Source organism: Asparagus officinalis, chromosome 1 (assembly GCF_001876935.1).
Source record: "Asparagus officinalis chromosome 1, Aspof.V1, whole genome shotgun sequence".
In the NCBI taxonomy this organism is placed as follows: domain Eukaryota; kingdom Viridiplantae; phylum Streptophyta; class Magnoliopsida; order Asparagales; family Asparagaceae; genus Asparagus; species Asparagus officinalis.
Window position 1 is genome coordinate 112,867,905 of NC_033794.1, and position 27,180 is coordinate 112,895,084.

Below are 27,180 nucleotides of genomic sequence, written 5' to 3' on the forward strand. Positions count from 1 at the left end.
AAAACTCCATTTTGGAGTGTTTTGGCGCTTCAATGGAACGCCAAACACCCCGCTAAATTAGCGGGGTGCTACAGTATTGCGCTAGAAATGGCGCAACACTGTAGCAATGGCGCAGTATGATTTTTTTTTTTGCTTTTTTTCTTTTAAACTTTATTCTTTTATTCATATTTTCTTTTCTTTTTGCTTTTTTTTTTCTAAACTTTATTCTTTTTGCTTTTGTTTTTTATATTTGTATTAATAATATATATTATCTTATATTAATTATTATAATGAAATTAGAGTATAAAATAATTATTAAAATAAAATTAAAAAGAAATAAGAAAAACTACACCATTTAGATAAAAATTAGGACATAAAAATGTAATGTCTTTTATTTTTATTTTTTGCTTGCAAGTGTGATGTTTTTTTTTTGTGATGTTAAATGTAATCTTTAGTTGAATTTATGAAAATAATATTTTAATTTGATTTAGCATTTAATTTTTATATTTTTATTTTATTCATAAAATATATTATTATAATTAATTATATGTAATGTATTATATAATTACATAATTTGTTAAATATTTTAAATAGATAAAATGTTAAAAGATAAGAATAATAAAAGGAATATTCTTTTTGGTGTAAAATTTGGTGTAATAGGTTGGAGATGGAATAGTAATTTGGTGTAAAAACTACACCAACTTGATGTAAAAACTACACCATTTTGGGTTTTATGGTTGGAGATGCTCTTAGTTCATAGTTCCGGAGTTCCCTCTAATCAAATGCAGCAGCAACACGTAAAACTGAGGACCTATTAGCAATTGCAAAGATATGAGGGACTAACTTTACAATATTAAAATGTAAAAGGAGTAACACGGAAAATCCCAAACAAAAACAAAAGAAGAAAAAAGGTCAGCCATCCATCAAGGACCATGCTATCGCTGGGCCCCACCTCACTCTTCTCCTTCTTCCTTCCAAACCCTCGAAAATTCCACCGTCTCCGGATGCAATCTGAGCTCATCCCGCGCTCTCTTCCGCCGGCGGAGCGCGACTCTCCGCCTCCGACGCCGGTGTCTTCCGCGGAGGAAGCGGCCGTCGAGAGGCGGCCGTTCTTACCGAGAGTTTTTTCGTCGAACGAAGCAGTAGCAGGAGGCGGCGGCCGGCGATCTCCTCCGGAGTCTCTCGCCGGAACTCGTTCCGTCGAGACGTCGGCCACGCGGCGGCGGAGACGTTTCTGCTCACTAGGCTCACCTTGATCCTTCTCAGATATTTAGGGTACTCACTTACCGTAGACTATTTGGACATTTTTTTCTGGGATAAATTTCATGAAATTGCAATGAATTCTTAGGACTTTTGCGTAAATTATCTTGAATTATTTTTTGTTAGAGGAATAATAAGTAGACTTTTTAATGACATTAGTATGATTAGTTTATGTTAGTTTTTTAGAACTCCTAATCGTTCAATATAATTTTGTAAAGTTTTCCTTTTTGTTATGAAAACTTTTGTTTTTTTCCTCTAATAAAGAAGTTCATAGTTGTTTCTTTAGAACTCAAAATAGTTCATAATACTTTTGTGACATTTAACATGTTATGAAACTTTGTGATTTTTGGACGGCCATGTTAGCTTAAGGTGTAATTAGAAAATCCATTTGACAGGCTTTTCCATATAGTGGTGAATGGTGAATTTACTGTAAATTGGATAACCCCATTTTGTGTATTTTATTCTGCTAAAACGTTGATAAAAGTTAAAAAAAATCTGATCTTTGCAATTTTGAAAGCTATATTGTTTGCTTTCATGATCTGTGCAAGCCTTATCTTTTTCTTTGTTAGGCCGCAAGCAATGAGAATAACTTGCAAGCAACCTGTTTTGCTTGGGGCATCTGTCACATGCTCTCCACATGACCATCTAATCTTTTCACATTTGAATACCCTTTTGTCTGTAGCTTGAATGATTGAAACTCTTCTACTCTCTAACTGTGTCATTATTGCTTTTATCTTTGGTTATTCGCATTTAGCGTCTTAGTTAGCTGAGGAGATGACCTTTAAAAGAACTGACACCCAGAACTTGGGGATGAAGGGTTCATTGTTAATGATGTTATTGTTTTAATATTCATAGAGGGGGTTGTGTACTTTTCATCTCAATGCGAAGTTTGTAACTGACAGGTAAAATATAGGGACTAAAATCTGAAAACTTGTCTGTACTTAACATGAATTTTTTCATCATTCTCATCTGCTTAGAATAAAGTATATTAATTTTTAGAAAGAGGAGACCCGATTATTTCTAGCATTTAGTAACCGAGTAACTAGTCCTATCCTTGAAATCCATCTTTTTTCCTTTTCAGCGTGAGTTTCCATATTGATTACATCAAGCTCCTACTATCTATTATATAATATTGATTAGGATGTGTTGGAACCATAACCGTGCTATATGCACATGCTGAAATAAATGCTCTTGGAAACATCTCCAGGAATCTTAGATTTAAGTTGATGGAGTCTGCTATAAAGTAGGGACAAATGCAAATCTTAGCAAAGTCATATTGATTTTGTGATCAAGGGTCGGTGTCTTGATCAAATTGACAGAGTTTACATTTTGGACAAGTCCTACCACTATCTTACAAATTGATCAACATTCTAAGTTGCTATGAATAAGTATATTGCCAACTGAAGTAAACATGTAACCTGTTGTTTGCTGTTTTGGAATGACATGACAATCTAGAGCCCAGCAGTTGGATGTAGTTTTACTGAGGTTTAGGTTACTGATTGTATCTTGACATAGTAAATTGGTGATAAGAGGCATCCACAATTATGTTGTTTCTTGTTAGCTGAAGGTTGGACATATTATAGGGATGAATTAGAATAAAGAGCTATTGCTGAAAAGACAAATTAAGCAACAATGGAGTTAATATGAATACATGTCGATACAGTAGAACAAATAGGAATAAAATTTGGTACGTTCTGCTGTCCACAAACTAAGAAATCAGCATTAGTAAATGATGATTAATTCCGCAGATATCAGCAGATCGCTGTATTCTGCTGTAAGGATATCAATAAAGTAACTTGACCGAGAAAAAGTGTTGCAAGCTTGATGCTAGTTCGAGTCAGTTTGGCAGAAGAGAATGCTTAAGAGTTTAAAACAAGGGAAATGGGAGAGAAGAACAATAAAGCAGTGATGAATATTAGTTTTGGCAAAATAATATCACTGCTTTAGTAGTAGCCATTGGAGATGCCACTCTTCCTAAGGTTCACATTCATCTCTCTCCTCATTATACAGAGAAAAGAAAGAAAAATATCTAGGGATTTCTTCCTTAATTCGTTAGAAGAGGTTCTACTTTCATAATTTTTTCTGTCCTACAAACAGGAATTTGAATTGTGACCCTGAAAATCTCAACTCTCAAGTATCAAGATAGATTACTGGACTTGAGCATAAAACAATAACCTAATCACAGAAATAGGTCTTTGAGACTAAAGCACAACAGATGACCCTACTCAAGCAATGAGTAGAACAATGCTTCAGTAACTCATCAAGTCTACTATATACTATATAGTATAAGAAGGTGCATGTATATTTTGAACTTTGAGGCCTTCATGAGCCTTGACAAGTACCCATCATATGCACCACTTATCTCAAGACGTTATTTTAAGTGCAATCTTTCATTTAAATGTGAAAATAATGTTTGTTTTTGTACATTGCATCATTTTTATCCATGTAGTCAAGTATCTCAGATTTGATTTGTAGATTTAACTCTCAGATTTATTTATTGTTTTGCTTATTATGAGCGTAAAGTATAAATACTAGAAATTTGCACGTGTTTCTTATTGATAAGTTTTATTCAGGGTAGGCTATAGATGGATCACAAAGTTTCTTGCTCTTGCCTGTTATGCGATGTTGCTTATGCCAGGGTTTCTACAGGGTGAGTATTTGAACTGTCTTTTCTCTAGGTATATTTCTTAAATATGGACATTTTACTTGCTAATATTTAACTTATCAATCATCTTTTTTCTCTTTATGAGTTAAGAATAATTAGATACTCGTTGAATATACTATTCAGGATAATAATCTTCTCTAAGTGAAAGCTTAAAGTTGACATACATTATTGCCAGTTTAAAACCTTCTTGAATATGACATTTCATGTCCAAATTTGATAGACCTGCTTCCCATGTGGCAGTTGGATATTACTATTTCTTCTCAAGTCAAGTGCGGAGAAGTGTAGTTTATGGAGAGCAACCAAGAAATCGGTGTGGAATTTGTCACCATGTATCATGATTTCTGTTCTTGTAGGGTTTTCCAGTTCTGTCACATACTGTGATACTCTGTCTAATTGAGCTTTGATTCTGCAGTTTGGACCTGTATTTGCCAACGGATACTTCTGGCCGAAAACCAGTTGTGGCATTTGTAACCGGTGGAGCCTGGATTATAGGGTGAATAGACGGACTCATACACGCTATGCAGACTGATCTTTTATATCTGACTGTTAACTTAAAGCACCCTTTTCTTTTGAGCGGACAGCACCTGATTTCCTTTGTAATGATTTTCACTTTGCAGTTATAAAGCATGGGGTGCTCTTCTGGGAAAGAGGCTGTCGGAAAGAGGAATCATAGTGGCATGCATAGATTACAGGTATGCTTCTGAGGGATCATTGTATTGGAATACCATTTCCTGGTTGTTAGTTAGCATATAATGTTTTGTCGCTCACGCTTATGGCGGCATCATTCTGCAGAAACTTTCCTCAAGGGACCATCAGTGATATGGTAAAAGATGCTTCTGAAGGAATTTCATTTGTGTGCAATAATATTGCCAGCTTTGGAGGTGATCCTAACAGGTACTGATTTTTCTGCTTTATATCAACAATTAAATCTTGGATACAAGAATGAGCGGTTACTTCTGCAAGCAATTACTTCCTGGGTTCTATTTTGTTTCTTTTTGTTAGAAGTAAATCTACTGGTGTAATAAATGTAACATATTTCTCGTAGAATAAAATGGTGTTTTAGCTCCTAGTTTTTGCTGACTTAAGATCAACCAGGACTAAATTCATGTGGCTTTTCTAGCAGTGATCTTGTGCCGTTCACCAGAAACTTAGGACTTAGATTAGAGGTGAATTAGCCTTTGTCTGGGTGCTACGTTGCTCGTTGTACATTTCCGTAAATTGCAAAATTCTTCTTTCTAGAAAAAGGGATTTGGCCTCAAGATGAAACTCCAGCCTACTATATTATTAAACATGGTTGTTACGTTGGAGAATTATTCCCCAGCTCCAAAGATGTAATCCTTAAAGAAGTCGCCTATTGCATATACCCAATAACTCGCTCAGCAAGTACTTAAAATCATGAACCTTACAACCAACCATACTGACTACCCATAACAAGATTTTTTCCCCTTTATATGTACACCAAAAGCAGTAAACACTAATTTCAACATAACTCAAAAGAGCAACAACATCCTCCTACTTCAGCATAATAGGATCATCTTTCTGGCTGTCAACAATTTGTGGGTTTGGCCTGACATGGTGGATCATTTCATTTCAAAGATGGAAAGATCGTCCAATATGACTGGACATGATTTGTGTTTGTCATATCTAGTTATTATAGCTGAATTATCATTCATTGTCTACGGAGTCATAGCCAGTGATCTCCTCGAGTAATCTTACTATTATAATTTCTAACGTATGATATCCACAGTATCTTTTATGACCAATATCTCCACCTTTGAGATCATGTGAAGTTCAAACGGGTCAACGAACCGCTACCTACGACAACTCAAAGTTTCAATGCTACTTCGGCTAGGCAATATGATTTTATAGAAAGACACCATCCTATAGTGTACTTCAAATTAGTGAAAGGCTCATGCTATCAGAGTTAGGTTCATTCCTATGAACATTTGCTCATTTGGGTCGCTCATCCACATGTTTGGGTTTGGTTTAAATCTGGATCAAACTTTCGTGATAATACTTCAAAACGTTCTGACATTTTCCAACAAATGATGTAAGTTTATCTTCACAATTTCACTCTTGAATATTCCCTAAAGCATATGTTCTTTTCTAGGATCTATTTAGCTGGACAGTCAGCAGGCGCACATATAGCTGCTTGCACTCTCTTGAATCAGGCAATTAAAGAATGTGGAGAAAGGGAGAACACTACTTGGAGTGTCTCTCAGATAAAGGCGTATTTCGGCCTATCTGGTGGGTAAGTATGTATGCCTCAAAGCTTTAGTTATTGTTGCGAGTAGCATTTCCCCAACTTCAGAATCTTTGTTTCTTTTGAATGGTTGTACGAGTGGTAAATTGTTCAGTTTAACTAGCACGTTGTTTAGTTTGATTCCCTGTTGATTATGCACTATTTATGATCTTTAATTGTGCCATGGAACAAGAATTTGAAATTCAAAATGTTTTAACTTACTAGTATCTGTTCGATCATGCTATACTGTAGAGCCAGTAAGGAATTTGCATTCTTGTTGTAAATTTGGCTTCTGTACACTTTGTCACTGGCTAATAGGAAGCAATTATGGTATACTTGAGTGTGAAAAAAATTTAGTAGTTTTATAAGCCTAGAGAAATCGTAGTAAAACTTAGGTTTCACTGAAGAAATCTCCCCTTTGAGCACCAAAATGAATATCTCTCCAACACAATAAGCTGCAAGGAGCATAAAATTTGTGTTATGCTCCTTATAAGGGGAGCGGAGCAGCATTGAGGTCCATAAATGCAATAGAAGATCTACTAAAAACTTAAATGTTCATGAGTTATTGTACATTGTTTTTATTATGCAAGTAGTATACGTTGCTGTCTGAGTCATCTATCACTCTAAACCTCTAGGTCTGCAGTATTAAGCAAGAACAACTAAAACTTTCAGCTGGAACCTTGCTGTACAAATGCTTTTCCCATCATTTACCATTAAGGCCAGAAATTAGCAGTAATTCTACGGCCTTCTGTTGCTTAATATGCAATATGCCAAAAAACCATTGTATGGAACACAACAATCTGTGTGACTGCATCTCATTTTAAAAGTTTGTTTCTGGATATCGATGACTTGCTACATTGAGGATACTGATTTCAGTTTCTTTACAAATGAGATATCCAGGTTCAGTTGGTGCTGGTGTTTACTTACAACTACACCACATATTTTTTTAAAGAAAATTTCCACTTCACAGAATAGCATTGGTCTTCGTAAAAAGATGGGAGAAACCACAAGCTCATGTGTTACTGGTCCATCTGGATGAAGCTATTCACCTCAAAGATCTATAAACTTGTTCCTTAACAAACAAAACAGTGCAGGATTATACCTGTCCATGTGAACTTGTATTTGGATTAGATTGATTGTCATATTGTTCTTAAATATCTACATATTTATGTAGGCCTTAACAGAAGTAGCTGGCTTGCTGTTGCTATTATTTCCTTTTTTATATTACTGTTCATGTGGAAACTTATATAGCTACTCGATATGGTTAAGCTTTAGTTTGAGACCTCACAGGTATAATATGCTTAAATTGGTTGATCACTTCCATGGACGTGGACTATACCGTTCAATCTTCCTCAGGTATTTATTGGGCTGTTGTTATGATGAAAGACTACAGCATATATTAATTGGCATCTAGAATTCCTTTCCATTCTAATTATTAATCTATTTTCCTGTGCAGCATAATGGAAGGAGAGGAAGGATTAAAGAAATTTTCTCCTGAAATTGTTGTACAGGACTTGAGGGTTAGACATGCAGCTTCTCTACTGCCTCAGATTATTCTTTTCCATGGAACAAGTGATTATTCAATACCATCAGATGCCAGGTAAGTGTGAGTTTCATTCCCAATAGCAAGGAAAGGTTTGATAGCATGATGTTTATGATGGTGATAACTTGAGAAGTGTGATTGCTACAACTAGAAGCAGTCATTGCAAAGTAAAAAGGAGATTACTTTTGCAATAAGTATCTGAACTTTACATGTTACAATAGGTACAACATAATCATTTGCCCTCGTAGCATTACAAAATCCTTCTATTTTTCTTTTTCTTTTTTTTTACCTTTTTAAAATAACAACAACGATTGTAACAAACAGTTTTTTCATCGCAAAATCTTGAGTTGGCTAAATGACTTCTGCTTTCAGCTTTATGATGGACCATTGCAATAGTATGTTTGTTTGGATATACACCTACTCCCTAAACTTATCTCATCATCTTAACTTCATGATTGCAGATCATTTCACATCACTTCCTCTTATCTTACTCTCCGTACCAAAGATCAAATTATCAGTTTCATGGAATGTATTCTTGCTGAAATTCTGAAAATGAGAGAGATTGTTATCACATAAATCTCGTGATTCCTCTTAAATATTTATGTGAGACATGGTGATATGCCGTCTAAATTTGTTGAACAGCTTGTATTATGATTATGATGCACATGTGGTATGGGTACTTATATCATGAAGCTGTACACGTACTCAGACATGTCGCCTACCCGTACCCAAACCCTACACTTCTTGGACTCTGGACGCTCCTTGAATATAGGAATACACTTATTTAGACGTGTACTCAATTATATAATACATGTTTTAATTTAAAACACTCGTCATACGCTTCTTGGACGAAAATTGGATTCATTTCAGCCATATTCAGTCCAGAGCTACAATTCCAATGCGTCGTTTGCATATCTATTCTAAAACTATGATTTCAGCCCATGAGTTTCAGCCGTGTTCCCGTAGCTTACCTTTTACAAATTTGGTGTTTCTCATACCCTTGTAATCTCATCTGTGTACCCATATCCTTGCAATTTAGGATGCAGTATGCTAGCTTAACACCGCCCTGCATGGTCATATAGTTGGGATTTGATTTTCCATGATCCAAATGAAAGATTCGAAATTCCCAGCGGCAAGCAAGTATGCACAAAAGAGGGAATTGACGTAAGAAGGTTTTCCTTGTTACACACTAAGCTTAACGTCATGCCACTGATGGTTGAAGCTCTAGACCAGGAAAGACTATATAAGAAGGTCTCTATCAAATTTTGTTTATGACCAAATAAAGTCATAGGTCAGAGGAGAGACGGAGATCTGACATATCCTCTATGCAGTCCTCTAATATTACTAATTTAATGTAGAGTAATATTAATATTTATTTAAATATGATTTTCCTTCTGTTGTTGCAAATTCCCGGATACATGCTGATAACTAGATTTTGGCACCTTGGTTCTTCACTTTTAGGTAAACACGTAAAGCTGTGAAAAATTATGCCTTACCATCAATTTTGATGAATGTAGTGAAGTCGATGACGAAATTGGAGCTTTGTTACCGACAGGATTTTAATGTTATTAATCTTGAAATTTTGCATATTACCCTTCGAAAACAAATATTATGTTATTTACCCATCAAGAAGTATTAAATTACTTGTGTAACCTTCAAAAAGTATTATCTATGCCCTTATAATTAATATTCTTGTACATTTGCTTATTACATTTTGATTGGCTCTCCTCATTACTAACTAAAAGTGATATGTGACTGTCCAATTCTTCATAAATGTGGTATCTTACGAAATAGAAGGTACTGCTTATAATTTTCTTTAGCACATTTCATTATGACTTTTTTTAGATTTACTCTTAATCATATTTAAATTATACTCATCAAAGATCACATAATATTTAAATATCATCTAGAGCATATAACTTTCTATATTTGGCCCTTATAGTTGGTCCTGCTTCTTCTCTATGATTTTAGTGTCTCGTCAAAAATTTTACTTCTCTTCCATTGTTACTATTATATATGTTGAAATATTTTACAGGACTTACAAGTAATTTAGATTTTAGAGTTTAGATATATTTAAGTACCAGGAGATACATAAGAATTCTTATGACATTGCTATACATGTAAATTTAGTATGTTTTAAACAGTACATGCAAATTGTATTTTGTTCAGGGGGTAAATTAGAAAAATCTTATATTTCGAGGGTATATATGGAGAAGACTTTTTCTTTCCATGGAAACGCGGCTCCAGATCACATTGAATGTTGACCATGTAAACTGACTTGCTTCCTCTACTAGAGCTCAAGGTTCCTATCAAAAGGACCTGGCAATCATAGAGTAAATGGAAATGGCCTTACCAAAGATAACTGTTTGTTGTTGTTGTTGTTGTTTTTTCAATATGTGTTTCAAGAGGAATGTGAGGTGAGTTAGAGATATTATCATGTCACTAACTTTTGCAACTAACAAGTTTTAGGCACTCCAAGCAAACTATTGGGGGGAATTTTCTTTCCTAATTAGGGTAGAGCTGGGTAAGTATGACTGTTGATCTACGTCGTTAGAAAAATTATATGATTTTTGAGTTTCTGTAACGTTTCTTTTCTTCCCCTTTACTCTATTTTTATAACAATTATCTGTTCTGCGACCTTCTTGACGACATTATTGCTTTAAGATCATATTTGCCTCTTTGCGGTTACTGATGCAAATTCTGAATGCAGTAAAAATTTTGCAGATGCCCTTCAGAGTGTGGGTGCCCAAGTTACCTTAGTCCTATATGAAGGGAAAACTCACACGGATATATTTCTTCAGGTGGTAATAGCTTTTTTTATTGTAGAGATGAAGTTTAATTTAACTTTTGTTCTGAGATGGTATTACATTGGGCAGCAGATGCTACCTAAGAAACAATAGATTGGCTACAAGCATTGTTTTAAATATCCCCACATGGCTCAATATATCCCCCATTATATCCTTTTATAGGGCATGCCGCAACCGATATGGTCTCTATATATCCTTTGCCCTTTTTTGGCCATTTTGGACTATGTATCCCCGATATGGCCTATATATCAGCCGATATATTGACCGATATGTCCTTTTATATGGCTTGTCGCAAAATAATATACCGCGCTTGGCAATTTTTGAGCGAGATATTATGACTTTCCCATTATGTCAAATGACATTTTGGTATGTTGCAATGTTTGATTTGTACTTTTGTTTGTTCTACAAGGTTGATTAGTGATCCTAAATATATATTATTACATTTTTGTATGCTTACATTTCATTAAGTATGTTGAGATTATATTTTAGTGCATTATAGTATATATGCAAACATATGTTATGATATTCTGATGTTTACCGCGTATCCCTGATATTTCCCCGATATCCGCAATTCGATATGAACTTTGGCCATCTGATATTTCCTCGATATCTGATATTTAAGAATGTTATTTTCATATGGTTCACTCTGTTTGTCTGCCCTTTTCATTGCTCAAGAGGTGTAGTTTGATACTTTGAAAGCTTATTTGAGTAATCACTAACATAATCATGGTAACCTCTCATACAAGGCATGAAGACACAAATCTGACACCTCATAGAAAAGTCATAGAAAGCAAGCTGAGGATGGGTACATACAAAGTTGGAAGGAAACTCATAGAAACGTCTGGGTACCTCTAGTGCTTTTTAGTCCGGTGCAATCCTGGAGGATAGTTCCGCTCTACGCTCCTTAATTCTTACATTAGATTCGCTTGTTGTAATCTGCAATTAGGGTCATTGGCTTTATCTCGAGTATAGAGCTTTGGGTGTACTTGTATAATAAATTAATAATACAACAAGATTTGTGATGGCAACAGTATGAAAATGGTCTCAACCTCCAATCCTGCAGTACTGTAGAAACTATTTCTCAACCTAGTGCAAACCTACATGTAAGTTCCCTTTCACATTCTTGTTGCAAATAGTTGACTGATGTGTTTATATGAGTTTTTCTTTGATATTATGGACATTGATCTGTATTCCTTCCTTTCATAATTCAGCATTATCATCTTACTCGTTTCCCATCCAAGTCCTGTAATTATTGTGAAACTAATTCGAACAGCTAACTTTAAACGGCATATGGCTCTTTATCATGTAGAAATTTAATTCAGTGATCAATTTGTGATGTTTAGTAATCACATGTCATGAGTCTAACAACATATTATGGAAATTATATGCATGATGTGAATTGTTTTATTACTCTTTTGTTGTTTTGTCTTAAAGTACATGTCTTAGACTATAATGCCATAGCTCTAGAGCCTTTTTCGGAATACACGGGGATCTTATCCGATATATCCTTGTTTTATATTTTTTTTTCCCATAGCATTGTTCATATGAAAGTTGTACATTGCCTTTAACCAGAAAATTGGCCTTCTAATAGGACAGTAAAACGATGACAAAAACAAATGTCACCTCTTAATGCTGGAAGATCATTTCCAGAATCTTGGCATTTCCTACTTCCTTTATCTTTCTCAGACTTTTAATCTTATTTTTTTTATTGAAAGCAAGATAACATTATCAATATCCAAAGAAATCATCTGTACTCTTAAATATTTTTGGTTGTGAGTGTGATCTTCTTAATATTTTTCCTTTTTCTTGTTTATTTTCTTATTTTTGGTGACTGGCATGTATAGGACCCTCTGCGAGGTGGTAGAGATGAGTTAATGGAATATATAGTTGCATTTATCTATGCTGGTGATGCTATTTCAAGTGCGAAAGATGCTGTAGCCCCTCCAGCACGCCGACTTGTTCCTGAGTTCATGTTGCAGTTGGCTCGCAGGATAAGCCCCTTTTGATCATTGTAGGCCTATTGTCAAGGTGATGGTTCAGAACTTCCAACTGTAAATATATGTTATCAGTGTTTATGTATACTGTGCAACCTAAGCTCAAGTCTTGAGGAAAAACCTCTATGTCAGCTGTCTGGAGGGATTCTGTTGAGCAGAAACAAGGTCAAATTCATCAGAGGCACATAAGGTGCACCTGTTTCAATAGAAAATTTTGCTACATTCGCCACCCCCCCACCCCCACCACGCACGCGCACAGACAAAAGCGCACACAGAGACGTTCATGCATCTGGCTCCGATGACGTGCACCCCAACACACACACAGACACCCACACCCAAAACCTGATTATCCTTGTGGTTTTAACTTTTAATCACTTTATCAACAAACATGTAATTCTGAGAAGCTTGTATGTATGAGGTGTTTAGTAAGCGCACTTTATGTCAATAATGAGAGAAAACAAACAAATACGGTACTCTATTTCAGTTTTGACTTTGCTGCAACCAATCAGTCTGGCACTGCTGATGTCTTAGATGAGAATGTACTTGGTGTACCTTAGAAATGCCCTAAAAGTATTGCTAGACTTTGAAGCTTCCGTCAAACCTTTTCTTATAGTCATTTTGTGTGTGGTGGGCATGGGGTGGGGCTGGTCGGGGTGGGTGGGCTGGCGGGTGGCGGGTGGGTGAGTGTGGGTGTAAGTTTGTGTGTGTGTGTGTTTAATCGTTTCTTTTTTTCCCTTCTGTGTAGACCCTTATCCTTCCTCATTACATGTCAAGTCCAAGGGAACCTAGAAGAGTTTGTATTTGGTTTTCTTAATGTCAATATCTAGGGTTGGTAATCAATTGAATCGAATAAAATACTAAGGTGTTCGTATTTGTATATTTTTAAAACTATTGAATTTGAATGCGGACTCTAATATTCATATATGAAGTTTTCCAAATTCGAACTCGAATACTTGGTAATTTATAAATATTCTTGAATATTCACGAATACTTATCGAATATCAGAGTATATTTATTCTGCTAAAGAATTTGATTTTCAAATTGTATTTAAATTCATAAATAAAAATTATTCCTTTATAATATATGATGTACATATATATATTTAAATCAAAATTTTCATTAGGAAACAAATTTAAGATTAATTAATTCTTAAAATTAGTAAATGGTAAGTGGGTAAAAAATATGACATCATATGTGTAATAATACAAATAATAAGTGATCAAATTTTAAACGAATATTTGATAGACAAAGGAATCGGATATACAGTTAAATTTTATTCATTAGTAAACTCGAATACTAAAAAATATTTGTTTAGTGGTAAATGAACTACCGAATCGAATATGACGAATGGTTACTCGAACAATTATCGAACAATTTGTTAATTATTTGGTTCATTTCCACCCTACCCATAAGATGGTTCTTTGCTTCTTGACAATCTTTCTATCACTGTGTCTTGTTAAGCATGCATCAACTTTGGGAGTTCGCTGAGCGATGACTGAGGTGGGCAAGTGTTAACCAGCGATAGAGTGCATAAATAGTGATTCCACATTATTTATTCTGATTTTGTAGGATAAAGACAACCACAACATTCTTGAAAGTGGTCATGTCACATCTGTAAGCGTCAATGTTAATACTAGATTATTATTGTAAACTCATAAAAAATGGGAAATATTTGTTCAATAGGCTATATACAAAAGTACCTGTTGGTTTCTTACCAAGTGAATCCTGTATAATGCTTGGCTTGCTATATAGCCTACTAATCACATATATTACATGAATAATGTAAACTTCATGTTGCAGGTGGAAATTTGCAAGCACGACGACATATTCATTTTGGCACTCATCTTCCTGAATGGTGGAAAAAATTAAGAAAGTAACGGCATATCTTTTCATAAATTCCACGAGAACCATCCAGTAGCTTAATTTATCGACGTCGTACATGATTCTGTAACTTTCCATATAGAGATGGTGCTGACTGCTGAATGCTAAAGGAGTCCAGAATCCAGTTTAAATTTCCAACTGAAAGGTTTCCAACTAGTGATATAATGTCCAGAACTGTGGTTCTATCTCCTTTCCACTTTGTTGTAATCCATTTATTCTTCAAAATTTTCAGCCTTATCATAAGCAGGTAAACTTTGTAAAAATAACACATTTCTCTGTGCTTTGTTACTTTTTTGTTGAGGTGATGCACGAAGTGAGCTGTCACCTAATTTTGAAAAGAAAATGCAGTTCCTTGTTATTAATTTACGCATTGTATTTATAATCCTTGTGAAATGATGTATCAAAAGATATGTTTGCAATTACTGTAAGATCATAATTTTCAAAAGGCTGTGTTATTATTCCACTGGGCTCATCATCATAACATTTTAGAAAAAGTTTTGAGCTTTTAGCACACAAGCCTCATGACAATAATAAGCTGAAACATCAACATCAACAAAAGGTACAAAGGATGACGATTCAAAGTCTATATGCGTAATATCTTCTGCTTCTTGTTACTTGATCTCTTCAATTTTTTGCAGCAGCTGCCTTGCCTCCTTTAGCCTGCATGAAAACACAGAAGATTATTCTTTGTGTTGCTTGACCTAACATCTTCTGTTGCTTCGCATGATATTATTTCCAAAATTTTCTTGTAGGATAAATTTTACAGAAACCATTACGGGTTTGCGAAAACTATCATTAAAGTATTATTAGCGGAAAAAAACTATCGCAAATGTTGATATATAAAATTAAAAAAAGAAAAGAAAAACCCTACTCTAAAAAGTGATATTATTTCTTCCATTTGGCCTCAATTTAACTAAGAAAAAGACCAAATTGCTCTCTTAAGTTGAGACCAAAACATAAGTTTTTTTCAAATCCAGGGTGATGTAGGTTTAATACAATAGTTTATGCGGTGATAAGTGGTTACACAATCATTAGTACAAGTAATATTCCTGTAACTAACCTTATATAAAATAGCCGGATTAACATGTCAAAATTTTAAAATGAAATCACGTTCTCATCGCGAGATTAACTTTCTCTAACAGTAAAAAAAACAAACGTATGATAGTTTCTTGTAATAATAAATAGATTATAAAGTTTTCGCAAATTTATCTTCTACTTACTTTGGGAGCTGCCTTCCTCTTCGGCTGAGGCTTCTGCTCGGTCTTCTTCGCTGCCGGCTTCGATGCCGGAGCCTTGGATGTTCCGGCGGCGGCCGTCATGCTTTCAGAATCGATTCGAGATTGTCCCGCGCCGATGTCCCTCTGTTGGTCATGTTGGTGGTGACCCTCGGAAATTCTCCCTCTTCAACAGCCGTTCTTTTTCGTCGGAAACGCCTAGGCCTTGTTTTCGGCGCTTCAGTACTGAGCCTTTCGAAAACCGGATATATAAAATTAAAAAAAGAAAAGAAAAACCCTACTCTAAAAAGTGATATTATTTCTTCCATTTGGCCTCAATTTAACTAAGAAAAAGACCAAATTGCTCTCTTAAGTTGAGACCAAAACATAAGTTTTTTTCAAATCCAGGGTGATGTAGGTTTAATACAATAGTTTATGCGGTGATAAGTGGTTACACAATCATTAGTACAAGTAATATTCCTGTAACTAACCTTATATAAAATAGCCGGATTAACATGTCAAAATTTTAAAATGAAATCACGTTCTCATCGCGAGATTAACTTTCTCTAACAGTAAAAAAAACAAACGTATGATAGTTTCTTGTAATAATAAATAGATTATAAAGTTTTCGCAAATTTATCTTCTACTTACTTTGGGAGCTGCCTTCCTCTTCGGCTGAGGCTTCTGCTCGGTCTTCTTCGCTGCCGGCTTCGATGCCGGAGCCTTGGATGTTCCGGCGGCGGCCGTCACCTTGGCCGTCTCCTTTTCAATAGGTCTCTCAGCCTTCAAGGATGCCATGCTTCTAAGTTTTTAAGCTTTGCACTCCACGAAAAAATATTCAAGAAGCTTGAATTAATGCTATACAATTCTATTGTAAGCCTTCGCTACTTATATATAGCATAAAGAGAACAAAGTGGTATAATTATTGTGGCAAGTTGAGATTGGAATAGATGAACAGCACATCATTATTTTAAAATGAGTTGGGATGAGAATTAGATGCATATATGCATTATTTGCATGTGGATGTCAAGTTCTTGGGATGAGCATATGCTACTTCGTCAAATGGGGGGCTAGGTGGATATGTAGATAAGAATTTTGATGGAAGCATCATCTTAATTTGAAGGTATGGAAACTGTAAAAAAATTTATGAAAATACTTAGCGATAAATATCAGAACCAACAAACCCCACCCCTAACCCATTTTAAAATAATATTAGTAAACCGCCTTAAGTATAGATATTATCACAAAATCCATTTTAACTTTTAGGTTTTATCAGAAAATTTCCTTTAACTTTAAAGTTAAAGGTTTTTTTTTAAATAACGCCTAAGGGGAGTTTTCTGATATCTTTAAAGTTCAAGGAGGTTTTCTGATTATCGTCCAAAGTTAAGGGTTTTTTTTATGATATTTAGCCAAGGTCTAAATGTCAATGGATTGGCATCTTCTAGTAATTATCACAAAATTAAATTCCACTGATTAAAAAATTAAATCGAGGAAAATGAGAAATAATGTTAATAAGTTCTTGGAGAACAAGATACTGTTGAATAATTTGTGACAAGTGTGGACACATGCTTGCGTATTGTAAAAGGTATAAATTTGGAATGTTCTAGGTATTTTACAAAAGGTATCAGCTAAGGTAGTAGTACAAAACAAAGAGCTAGATAGGGTACTATTAATAATATCGAAGATGTGGATATTATTCATCCAGAGTTAAAAATCTTATTTTCTAAATTGAAAATCACACTATTTTATGTGATTTATCACACATTAACTATGTTGAAATAGTATCTCCGATACTTTCAATATATTTTAACTTCGTATCTTTTGCAAATAAAAGTTTCAAAAATTGTGTAAAATTAATTATTTTTGTCACTTGTTACATGATTAAAAAGTCAAAAAATATTGTAAACTATATTGATAGCCGATATGCATTACATCACATCTGAACGTAATAGTCCCAAAGTTAGTCCCACGTTGGTTGTGGATAAAGAGGTTGATGTGTTTATAAGGTAAAAAGTATGATTCAAGTGTAATATTAGCTGACTAGTTTTTAGCAGTGACTTGAGCTAAATAACGTACTACGCTCATCATATCCATAAGCTCGCGAAATTAGTCCCACATTGATTGTAGATAAAGAGGTTTATAGATTTATAAGATAAAAAGTGAACTTAAAGTGTGTAGCATTAGCTCGCCAATTTTGTTGGTCAGTTTTGATTTGAGTGGAAAAAAAAAGACAGCGCATCACCCTCCCTTGAGCTATTATAACCTGCGTTCGGGTTCGAATCAGGTCGGTATTCGACCCGATACCCATTAACCCAAAATTTTAACCCTTTCAATACCCTGCTCTCATCTTCGCTCCGACATCGCCGACGAATTTTCCATATTTTTGACAACTTCGGCGATCTCTGAGCAACTTAGTGAGGCCTCGGCAAAAAAGAAAATTTCGTAAGTAGGGTTTTTGAATTTGGGGTTTTCAATTATATATTTAGCCATTGGATGCAATTTAGAGAATTGTACGTTTTAGTGGGGCTAAACTGCAAATGTTGGGTTCTTTTCCGGGTAACACTCGACCATCAACATTGTAAGTTTTATTTGATTCATAGAATTAGGAAGCCAGGGTTTAACGGGTTTTGGGTTTACAAATCACACCTTTTTGTTTGATAATTAGAGATATCAACCGACGCCACCCACAAAGGTGAAAAGTTCTAGTTTTGATGCATATTTTATGATCTCATCGTGGGAAGTATCTTGTAATTAGTGACTCTTCAATGTAAATTGTAAGGCGTTGAATTTAAATATAAAAATTCATTATTTGGCTTTGGCCCAGGTATTACAATGGAAGCTTTGAGCTCAACTTCTGTAACCAGACTTTCTCCCAACCCAAATACAAGCAATGCAATCCAAATTCCTCGAGTTTCCTCATTTAGTATTTCAAACCCAAAACAAAATCTCGGCAAACCCCATTTGGTTGCAAAGCTAGTAATGCAGGAGATGGGGAATGAGACGCGGAGGTTTGAGTGCCGGAGCAGTTTCCAAGAAGCTGAGTTTTCTGCGGAGAGTAAAATGGCTCAACATTTCGAAAATGCAGTCAGGAGGAAAAGGCTTGCAGTTTTTGTTTCCGGTGGAGGTTCGAACTTCCGATCGATTCATGAGGCTACATTAGGTGGTTCAATCCCTGGCGACGTCGTGGTGTTAGTCACAGATAAACCTGGTGTGTTTCTTTCTATATATTTCAGCAATTGGGGGTGAAGAATAAATTCTCATGCTCTATGAGTTTATGACTATTTTATATTATTCTCCATACTTCTTATATTAGATAGCATGTCTTTACTTCTTTGATTTGCATTAGCCCATACACTGTATTCTGTTCGGTCTACATTCTTTGGGAAGTGAATCAAACTTGTGATATTAGAAAAAGACATTAACCAGAAGTACTTAATCTTAATAACTTTTTTTATTTTTTACTAGTATAATACACGTGCTTTGCAAGTGAACGTACATGTTTTAAATTTTGAATTTTTTATTAAATAGTAAAACTATGTGTTAACAAATAAAATTGTATAATAAGATTGCTTAAAAAGAAATGTATGAACTAATTGTTATTGTATAGTTATTGTAATTGAATATTTTTTATAATGATCGCCCAATATTAAATTTGTTTATAAATAAGTCCTCAAATCTAAAATTGTTCTTAAATAAAACTGTCAATTCTATAATTTCTCTTAAATATGGCCCTCCAACTTAAAAGTTGTTAAATCTAAATTAACTAAGCTGCATTAATATTGCTAGCTTTTTCATGATGTCCCCGAGATAGTTACATTTGATACATGCAACATATTGCAATAGTTACTTCTCATTATAATTATTTAATAGGGTAAGTTACACTAAATCCTTTTGAACTTTCAACCATATAAACTTTCAATGTTACACTAATCCCCTAATGACTTTTTTGTTTCAAAGAAGACTCCTAATAACTTTCTGAATTTTATAGATAACCATGTAAATTAAAACTAGAAAATGGCATAAAAAGGCATTATGAAAGTTATCGGGGGTTTGGTGTAATTTACCTAAAAGATATTGAGGGCTCTCTACAAAAGTTTAGGAGTTTAATGTGATTTCGAAAATGCATAGGATCTATTTACTATAAAATGCTGAAAGTTCATGAAGGTTTACTACAATTTACCTTTTTTAATATTATAATTCTTAGCTCAAGTAATACTATTAAAATAATTATACTGTCTGTATGCTATAAAATATTTATTTAACTTAATTTTTTAACTATGCTATTAAATAATTTAGTACTATAAATATTTTATAAATTTTTATTATACTATTATTGACAATTAATAGTATTATTATTAATATTAAACATTTTTTTCTAAAAAGTTTAGCTTTCAATCATTACAAACTATAGATTATTCAGTATCATGCAATAATATTTAAAATATACTCTAAAAATAATACTAAATTATTTATTTAATTTATTTAATAATATAACACTAAATAAATAGTCTAATTTGTAATTAATGTGATATTATTAAAATTATTATATTATTTATGCGATTGAAAATTTATTTTATTTATTTTGCTACTCATCGAATTATAGTATAATTTTTAATAGTATTTAGTAATATATCATTCTGTGTATACTATTATTTTAATTATTTTATTATAGTTCATATATAATTATTATAATATTTTAATTGGTTACTACTAATAATTGTGTATACTTATATTATAAATTATTTTATTTTATTAGTTTTAAACAATTAATAGATATAATATTATTGATAATTACAATTGTTTAGGAAGGTGAGGAGATGCATAAATAATAAGAGGTTATACTTATTTAATAAAAGATTAATTAGAGATAATGGCATAGTTAGAATTTATTAAAATTTTAGAGGTAAAAAAGGAAATTAAAAGTTTTTAACACCTCAATCCTTTTTTTATAGTAGTATAGATGAATGTGCTTATGAGGGGATATTTGAATGTAGTTCCTATCTAAGACTGAAGAATGAAGATAGTTCACTTAAGTCTTAAATTTTGCATAACAGATATCTTGAAGTAAAACCCATCCTGTTTTCCATGCCATGAACATGTTTTGTATGTTTTAGCAGTTATGTTTGTTGACGTATAGGAAAATGACTTTAGCACAAATATGAGAAAGGTGGACACATAATATAACACTAAATAAATAGTCTAATTTGTAATTAATGTGATATTATTAAAATTATTATATTATTTATGCGATTGAAAATTTATTTTATTTATTTTGCTACTCATCGAATTATAGTATAATTTTTAATAGTATTTAGTAATATATCATTCTGTGTATACTATTATTTTAATTATTTTATTATAGTTCATATATAATTATTATAATATTTTAATTGGTTACTACTAATAATTGTGTATACTTATATTATAAATTATTTTATTTTATTAGTTTTAAACAATTAATAGATATAATATTATTGATAATTACAATTGTTTAGGAAGGTGAGGAGATGCATAAATAATAAGAGGTTATACTTATTTAATAAAAGATTAATTAGAGATAATGGCATAGTTAGAATTTATTAAAATTTTAGAGGTAAAAAAGGAAATTAAAAGTTTTTAACACCTCAATCCTTTTTTTATAGTAGTATAGATGAATGTGCTTATGAGGGGATATTTGAATGTAGTTCCTATCTAAGACTGAAGAATGAAGATAGTTCACTTAAGTCTTAAATTTTGCATAACAGATATCTTGAAGTAAAACCCATCCTGTTTTCCATGCCATGAACATGTTTTGTATGTTTTAGCAGTTATGTTTGTTGACGTATAGGAAAATGACTTTAGCACAAATATGAGAAAGGTGGACACTAAGTGGACTTTTCTTATCTGTAAAGTTTAATCACTGAGAAAAGTAATCTTTGTTTTGCAATATGCTGCATATCCATACATATACTATTGAATTGCATACTAATTAGGCGTTTTGGATAATGATTCTTAATGTGCAAACACGGCTTGATACATTAAACTTGAGGCATGATGTATTTATCCACTATAAAAATTTTAAATTATTTCTCATAAGCCATGTCCTCTATTTAGCTTGTGCAGAACTTCACTTCTAAATTACATTGGTTTTATGTTACATAAGGAACATGTGCTACACCAGCTACCAAGATAGCTACTAAGTACTTTTTTTTAGGTCACATTTAACTGACAATTATTATAATCACATCTTAGCAGAATTCTATTAACAGTTAGAGAAGTTGATAGAGTTGAATAGTACGGTGTAAGGGCCAAAGAAATGCACATGGGGAAATGCGTCAGAGAAGGCTAGAAGAAGCCTGAAGACTCTTCTCTTCTTCTTTGTGCATGCCATCAATTTCTATGAAAGCTAACTATTCTTTGCGTATTGTGCTGGCGTATCAAGCATAATGAATGCATTTTCTTTCATGAGCATTTAATGAGAAGCATATTTGATTTGACTGTCAGGCTGCGGGGGAGCTGAATATGCAAGTAATCATGGTATCCCAGTTATTTTCTTTCCTAAGACCGAATCCTCACCTGAGGGATTATCAGCTGTTGACCTTGTCACTAGTTTAAGGTGAACAATTTATGTTAGTAAGATGATGTTAAACCACGTTCTTTTGCTCTTTTATCCTTCATTTGCATCCTTCAAACTTTAAGATATGACTTGTATTTAATCCTGAAACAATCTTATGTCTACACAAGTACACATTATTATCATTAAAAATAGAGATGTATGGCTGAGCAGATTTTCTTCTCCATACATGAGGACAGATGTCTGCACTTTTTTTAGAAAGGCTAACTTAGATAAACGTACCATGCCTACTAGAGGGTAAATAAAATGGATGCATTTACTCGTCTTAACCAGATTTCTAATTTGTTTCCTTTCTCTTTTTACTGGATCCAATGTAAATGATTCTTTCACTGTGGACAGGAATTTTAATGTGGATTTCATTCTCCTTGCCGGTTACCTGAAACTTATTCCAGGTGAATTGGTTCAGGCTTATCCAAAATCTATTTTAAACATTCATCCTTCTCTTCTTCCAGCTTTCGGAGGAAAAGGATTTTATGGTCTAAAGGTGCATAGATCTGTCATTGCTTCAGGGGCAAGGTGAGGCAAAAATCTTAAATAAATGATGAATTTCTTACAGATAAGTCTCTTATGGTTCAGATTTGCATCTGAATTCCCTCATTACTGAATGCTTGCTACTTAATAATGTACCAAACCTGCCTTGTAACTATAAATATTCCACTCCCTGAGATATAATCTAATTTTAGTTATTTTTTACTGATTCTATTATGCTTTATGTTCTTATGGTGTTAATGAAAGCCTATTGATGGTCTAATGTACCAGCCCCTAGAAGCAAATCATTTACTATTGGCCCTTACCTTGGGTCATGAAAACCTCAGGAAAGGTTATGACTAGCAATGGGCATGCAATTTGGTGATTTGTGTAAAAGCTATATGAAGGTGCACCAAAAAGATGGTAATTTAAATGATGTGAATGGACGAATGCTACTGGTGTAAATGGTATAATTATCTCAGTCCAAAATTGACACTTTGTTGTACTTAGACAAATAATGATATTGGTATCAGGTTTCTTTCAATATGATTGAATATGGATAGGGTCTGTCCAAAATGCTTGAATAAATATCTAAAATCCCAATACATCCGTGTATACTATATGAAATATCATGTACAACTGCATAGGTCAGGGCTATTTAGTAATATATTAAAAGAGTTCAAACTCTATTAAGCCCCTATGGTTTCATCTGCGAATTTATTAAGCCCCCGTGGTTTTTTTCGACTCTATTAAGCCCCCGTGGTTTCATTTGTGAATCTATTAAGCCCCCGTGGTTTTTTTCGACTCTATTAAGCCCACGTGGTTTCATCTGCGAATCTATAAGTCCCATTTGAAATTCAAAGCACGGGGCTTAATAGATTCACAGATGAAACCACAGGGGCTTAATAGAGTAAAAAAAAAAGGGCTTAATAGATTCGCAGATGAAACCACATGGGCTTAATAGAGCCGAAAAAACCACGGGGGCTTAATAGATTCGTAGATGAAACCACGGGGGCTTAATAGAGCCGAAACAAACCAGAGGGGCTTAATAGATTCGCAGATGAAACCATAGGGGCTTAATAGAGTTTGAACTCTATATTAAAATTTCGGCATAATAAATAATACTGGCTAGTGTCTCGATCATCCAAGTTTGAATTTGTTTTTACCAAACACGCATAGCCAGACAATATTCCCATCCTTGTTCGTATGCACAAGCATACAAAATATAACCATGGCGATTCAAATACCCAACTTTGAATAGATATCTGATCATTTCCATTCTCCACTTTGTTATATAATGAGGCTTTGTGGAGCTCTTGTTAAGTTCAGCATAGTTAGAACTTAGAACTACCCATCTAAATATTCTTCTCTTTTTTATACGTTTATACTCAAATGAACACAAATTGCTACCTTACTTTTCTACATCCTCATTCTTTGATGTCTAAATTTCACAATCATGCTAATTATTTTTATAAGCAAATGTTAATAGATGAACTTGAATTTTTTTATTTTCGTGGTAGAAGGAGCAAAATAATAATTAAAAAAAATCTTTCAGTTCACCTTTTTGTAATAATAGTTCCCTGTCATCTTGATGAATGTATCTACTTTCTTTTCCCATTTGTATCTTGTATAACTAATTTGTAGCCGAGCAAACAAAATTTGGCATTGAGTCTTGGTTCCTGTTCTTGTTGTTGTTCCTGTTTAATCCTTATTCTGAGTTTAATTTCTGGAAGTCTTGTTTGTTTGCATGTTTGTTTGTCTTGTATAACAATAAAACGTGGAAATGTAATAATTTTAATAGTGACTCTTTTCTTCTGACTTTTGTTCCGAAAACATTGGATTCGTTCAACTTTGTTTTTTATTTTAAATCTTTGCAGGTACTCAGGTCCTACAGTCCACTTTGTGGATGAAAATTTTGATACTGGTAGCATCCTTGCCCAGAGGGTGGTGCCTGTGTTGGCAAATGACACTGCAGAGCAGTTGGCTACTAGAGTCCTACATGAGGTAATATAGTCTGGATATTTTACGCAGAAAAATACGGATTAAGGTTCATCCTATCTTATTATGAATCAGACATATCTTGAAATTAATAAATTCAAAATGCCTGTTTCCTGCACTTTATTTTCTGCGGAAGTCATTTATCTAGAAATGAAGCTGCATGTCTCAGTAGAAATCTGCAACATACTTTGTAGCCAAATAAATCACCGTAATCTGCAGGCCATTTTCAGTGCTTACAGTGGCATTTATTTGCGCGCCAAGTTCACTCTCGTAGCAGTTCAACTATATGACATATGTTGGATAGAAGGATATTATAATACTTATGGATTTGGATACACCCATCAACATATTGTAAATTTTGTATTTTCCCTTAATATACACCACATAGTTTATGAGACTACGAAATGATATGGAGCTAATGATCACTTTGGTTTATGCATGCATTTTTTTTTCTTGCATCATAAATAAATGAATAGGGATTATTGCATCCTATGCATCATAGATTCATAAATTTCATTTTTTTAACTTTCATAGTTTCATCAATGATGAACTTGTTGGATACTCTGCAATCTTGAAGCTATTTCCTACAATAATAATGTGCAGTATTCTCTGTACAATAAGGATGCACCAATAAGTGAGTGCATTTAAATATCCGAGTATTAAATTATACTTGTTTTATGATGTTATCTAAAATATGAATATTAAACAACAACAGAGATAATAGACAAATACAAGTTAAGGACCAATAATAATAACTACGCAGTGTGAAGTACAGTATACATTCATAATAAATCAAGGTTGCAAATTTACATGCCAGTATCCATCAAATTCATCGATTAAGTTACAACCTATGTTTGCTTTATCCTGAACGTGAAAAATCTGATAAAAATATTGCATAAATAGCTCATAAAGCACCCAAAAAAGAAAAAAAAAGGTTAAAAAAAGAATCTTCATTGATCTTATAACAAAGAAGGCCAATTGCAATATGATCAAGTGATTCAAATCAAACTGAAATCAAAATCCATTATTTCAGATTTTTGATGTCTTTCTTATTCTCATAAATGTCTTTGCTTAGTATATGATACATCTTAAGAAGTATATTGTATACTTTTTTAGATGTGCTATGATTCTTTCTTAAGACACTTCAAGACATTGGGCACTTATAATACATAGCCCCTGTTATATTGTATGTTTCTCTAGATAGCCACATTTGATAAATTATGCAGTATTATGTAAGCTTGACATATAAGTTCTTCGTTTCTTGATAAAGAGTACTTTAAATTAAAGACTCGAATATTTGGTCTGCTAGGAAATGAATTAGCTTTGACGTTGCCACAATGGAAGAAACGAAACATGCCGAATCAAAACATCGAATCAATATTTTTCATTAGGATCATCAAAGTTTTGACAGAATAAATTTTTATCATAACAAGGCAAGTTGCAAGTAACCACCTTTTTAATTCTTCTTTTTTATGCTTCCTCCCTCTTGTCCATCTTTGCTCAAAAACATAGTTCTAGAAAGGTTACATTTCATGAAACCCTCCGAAACTTTGCAAATCAGAGGAACCCCCCTTGAACTTTCAAAACTATACTAAACCTTCCGAGCTTTTAGAGACATTAAGGGTAGAGTAAGAAGTATAAGTTATGACAGACCAAAACTTGTGATAGAAAAAACTGAACAAAAAACATTCATGTGGGAGAACAAGATACAATAATCAGGTCACGTTTTTAGACTTTTTACTCTATAAGTCTATATGTATGTTGCTTATCGGATTTTTCCAATAGCTTTTGGGGAAGAAATTTTTTCTTTTTCTTTTTCTTTTTTTAATTTTTTATTTTAAGTTGTGGGGTGGGTGGGGGTTTAGTATTATTTGGAAAACTCAAGATGGTTTCCTGTAATATAATCTATAAAGTTCATAGGGGTTTTGTGAAATTTACACTTATAGAAAGCAATTGTACTTTGCCTTCTTATAATTTCGAGAATAAATTTCCAAATGTGATGCTGGTTGTAATAATAAAACTCTAAAGAGAATTGGTGCTACGCTGATTACCAAACAATTCTAGTCTTGCAGCAGTATTATTTGGGATTACTCCTTTTTTGTTTTAAAGCAAATCCTCTTGATTCTGGCAAATATATTCATAACCTTCATATTGCAGGAGCACAAAGTCTATGTGGAGGTAATTTCAGCTTTATGTGAAGAGCGAATAGTTTGGAGAGAAGATGGTGTTCCTCTTATAAGAAGTAGAGAGAATCCAGATGAATATAGTTAGTTATATCAATTGGCTTGAAATCCATCTTTCTCTGGTTATTTAATCACATTTCATACTATTTTCTGGTTTGTTTCTAGACTTGGCCCCTGTGTGTCAATCAAATTTTTGATTGATAATTGTACTAATTCTGATATATAATTTAGAACAATTTGGTGTAAATTGAATTGTCGTTGTTCTGATGAGGAGAATTGTAACGTATTGTTATTTGTTTTTTAATCAACGCTAAAATTTTCAGAAGTTCATTC

General features: G+C 33.4%; 2 protein-coding genes and 1 long non-coding RNA gene across 5 annotated transcripts; 2 read left to right on the top strand and 1 right to left on the bottom strand.

Moving 5' to 3' along the window:
• LOC109829020 (probable isoprenylcysteine alpha-carbonyl methylesterase ICMEL1) lies at window positions 995-14,733 on the top strand (the record flags this gene model as incomplete). Its single annotated transcript, XM_020396058.1, has 12 exons — window positions 995-1,254; window positions 3,813-3,889; window positions 4,145-4,214; window positions 4,317-4,397; window positions 4,522-4,596; window positions 4,697-4,798; window positions 6,015-6,155; window positions 7,437-7,502; window positions 7,603-7,746; window positions 10,400-10,490; window positions 12,341-12,524; window positions 14,291-14,733. Coding segments are annotated over 11 exons (1,269 nt in total), but the record flags the coding sequence as incomplete, so codon positions are not given.
• LOC109829021 lies at window positions 14,797-15,699 on the bottom strand. The gene is made up of 2 exons (XR_002243928.1): window positions 15,592-15,699; window positions 14,797-15,031 (listed from the first exon to the last, which is right to left on the bottom strand). It is a non-coding gene; the product is annotated as an uncharacterized LOC109829021 (long non-coding RNA).
• On the top strand, window positions 17,891-27,094 carry LOC109829022 (phosphoribosylglycinamide formyltransferase, chloroplastic-like). Of its 3 annotated transcripts, XM_020396060.1 has the most exons (7): window positions 17,891-18,027; window positions 18,410-18,793; window positions 22,069-22,180; window positions 22,538-22,590; window positions 22,708-22,714; window positions 24,544-24,670; window positions 26,822-27,094. In XM_020396060.1, the coding sequence occupies exons 2-7, from the start codon at window positions 18,418-18,420 to the stop codon at window positions 26,933-26,935; spliced, it is 789 nt and encodes a 262-aa protein (XP_020251649.1). In that variant the 5' UTR covers window positions 17,891-18,027; window positions 18,410-18,417; the 3' UTR covers window positions 26,936-27,094. The 3 variants fall into 3 exon arrangements, with proteins under 3 accessions (XP_020251649.1, XP_020251648.1, XP_020251650.1); XM_020396059.1 differs by having other exon boundaries at window positions 17,892-18,027; window positions 22,538-22,714; XM_020396061.1 differs by lacking the exons at window positions 22,069-22,180; window positions 22,538-22,590 and having other exon boundaries at window positions 17,895-18,027; window positions 22,651-22,714.

Excerpts from the sequence above, each read along its gene's own strand:
- LOC109829022 (XM_020396059.1), top strand. The coding sequence starts at position 18,418 with ATGGAAGCTTTGAGCTCAACTTCTGTAACCAGACTTTCTCCCAACCCA. Across the intron at positions 22,715-24,543 it reads GTCATTGCTTCAGGGGCAAG|GTACTCAGGTCCTACAGTCC; the intron begins GTGAGGCAAAAA and ends AAATCTTTGCAG. Across the intron at positions 24,671-26,821 it reads CTACTAGAGTCCTACATGAG|GAGCACAAAGTCTATGTGGA; the intron begins GTAATATAGTCT and ends TTCATATTGCAG.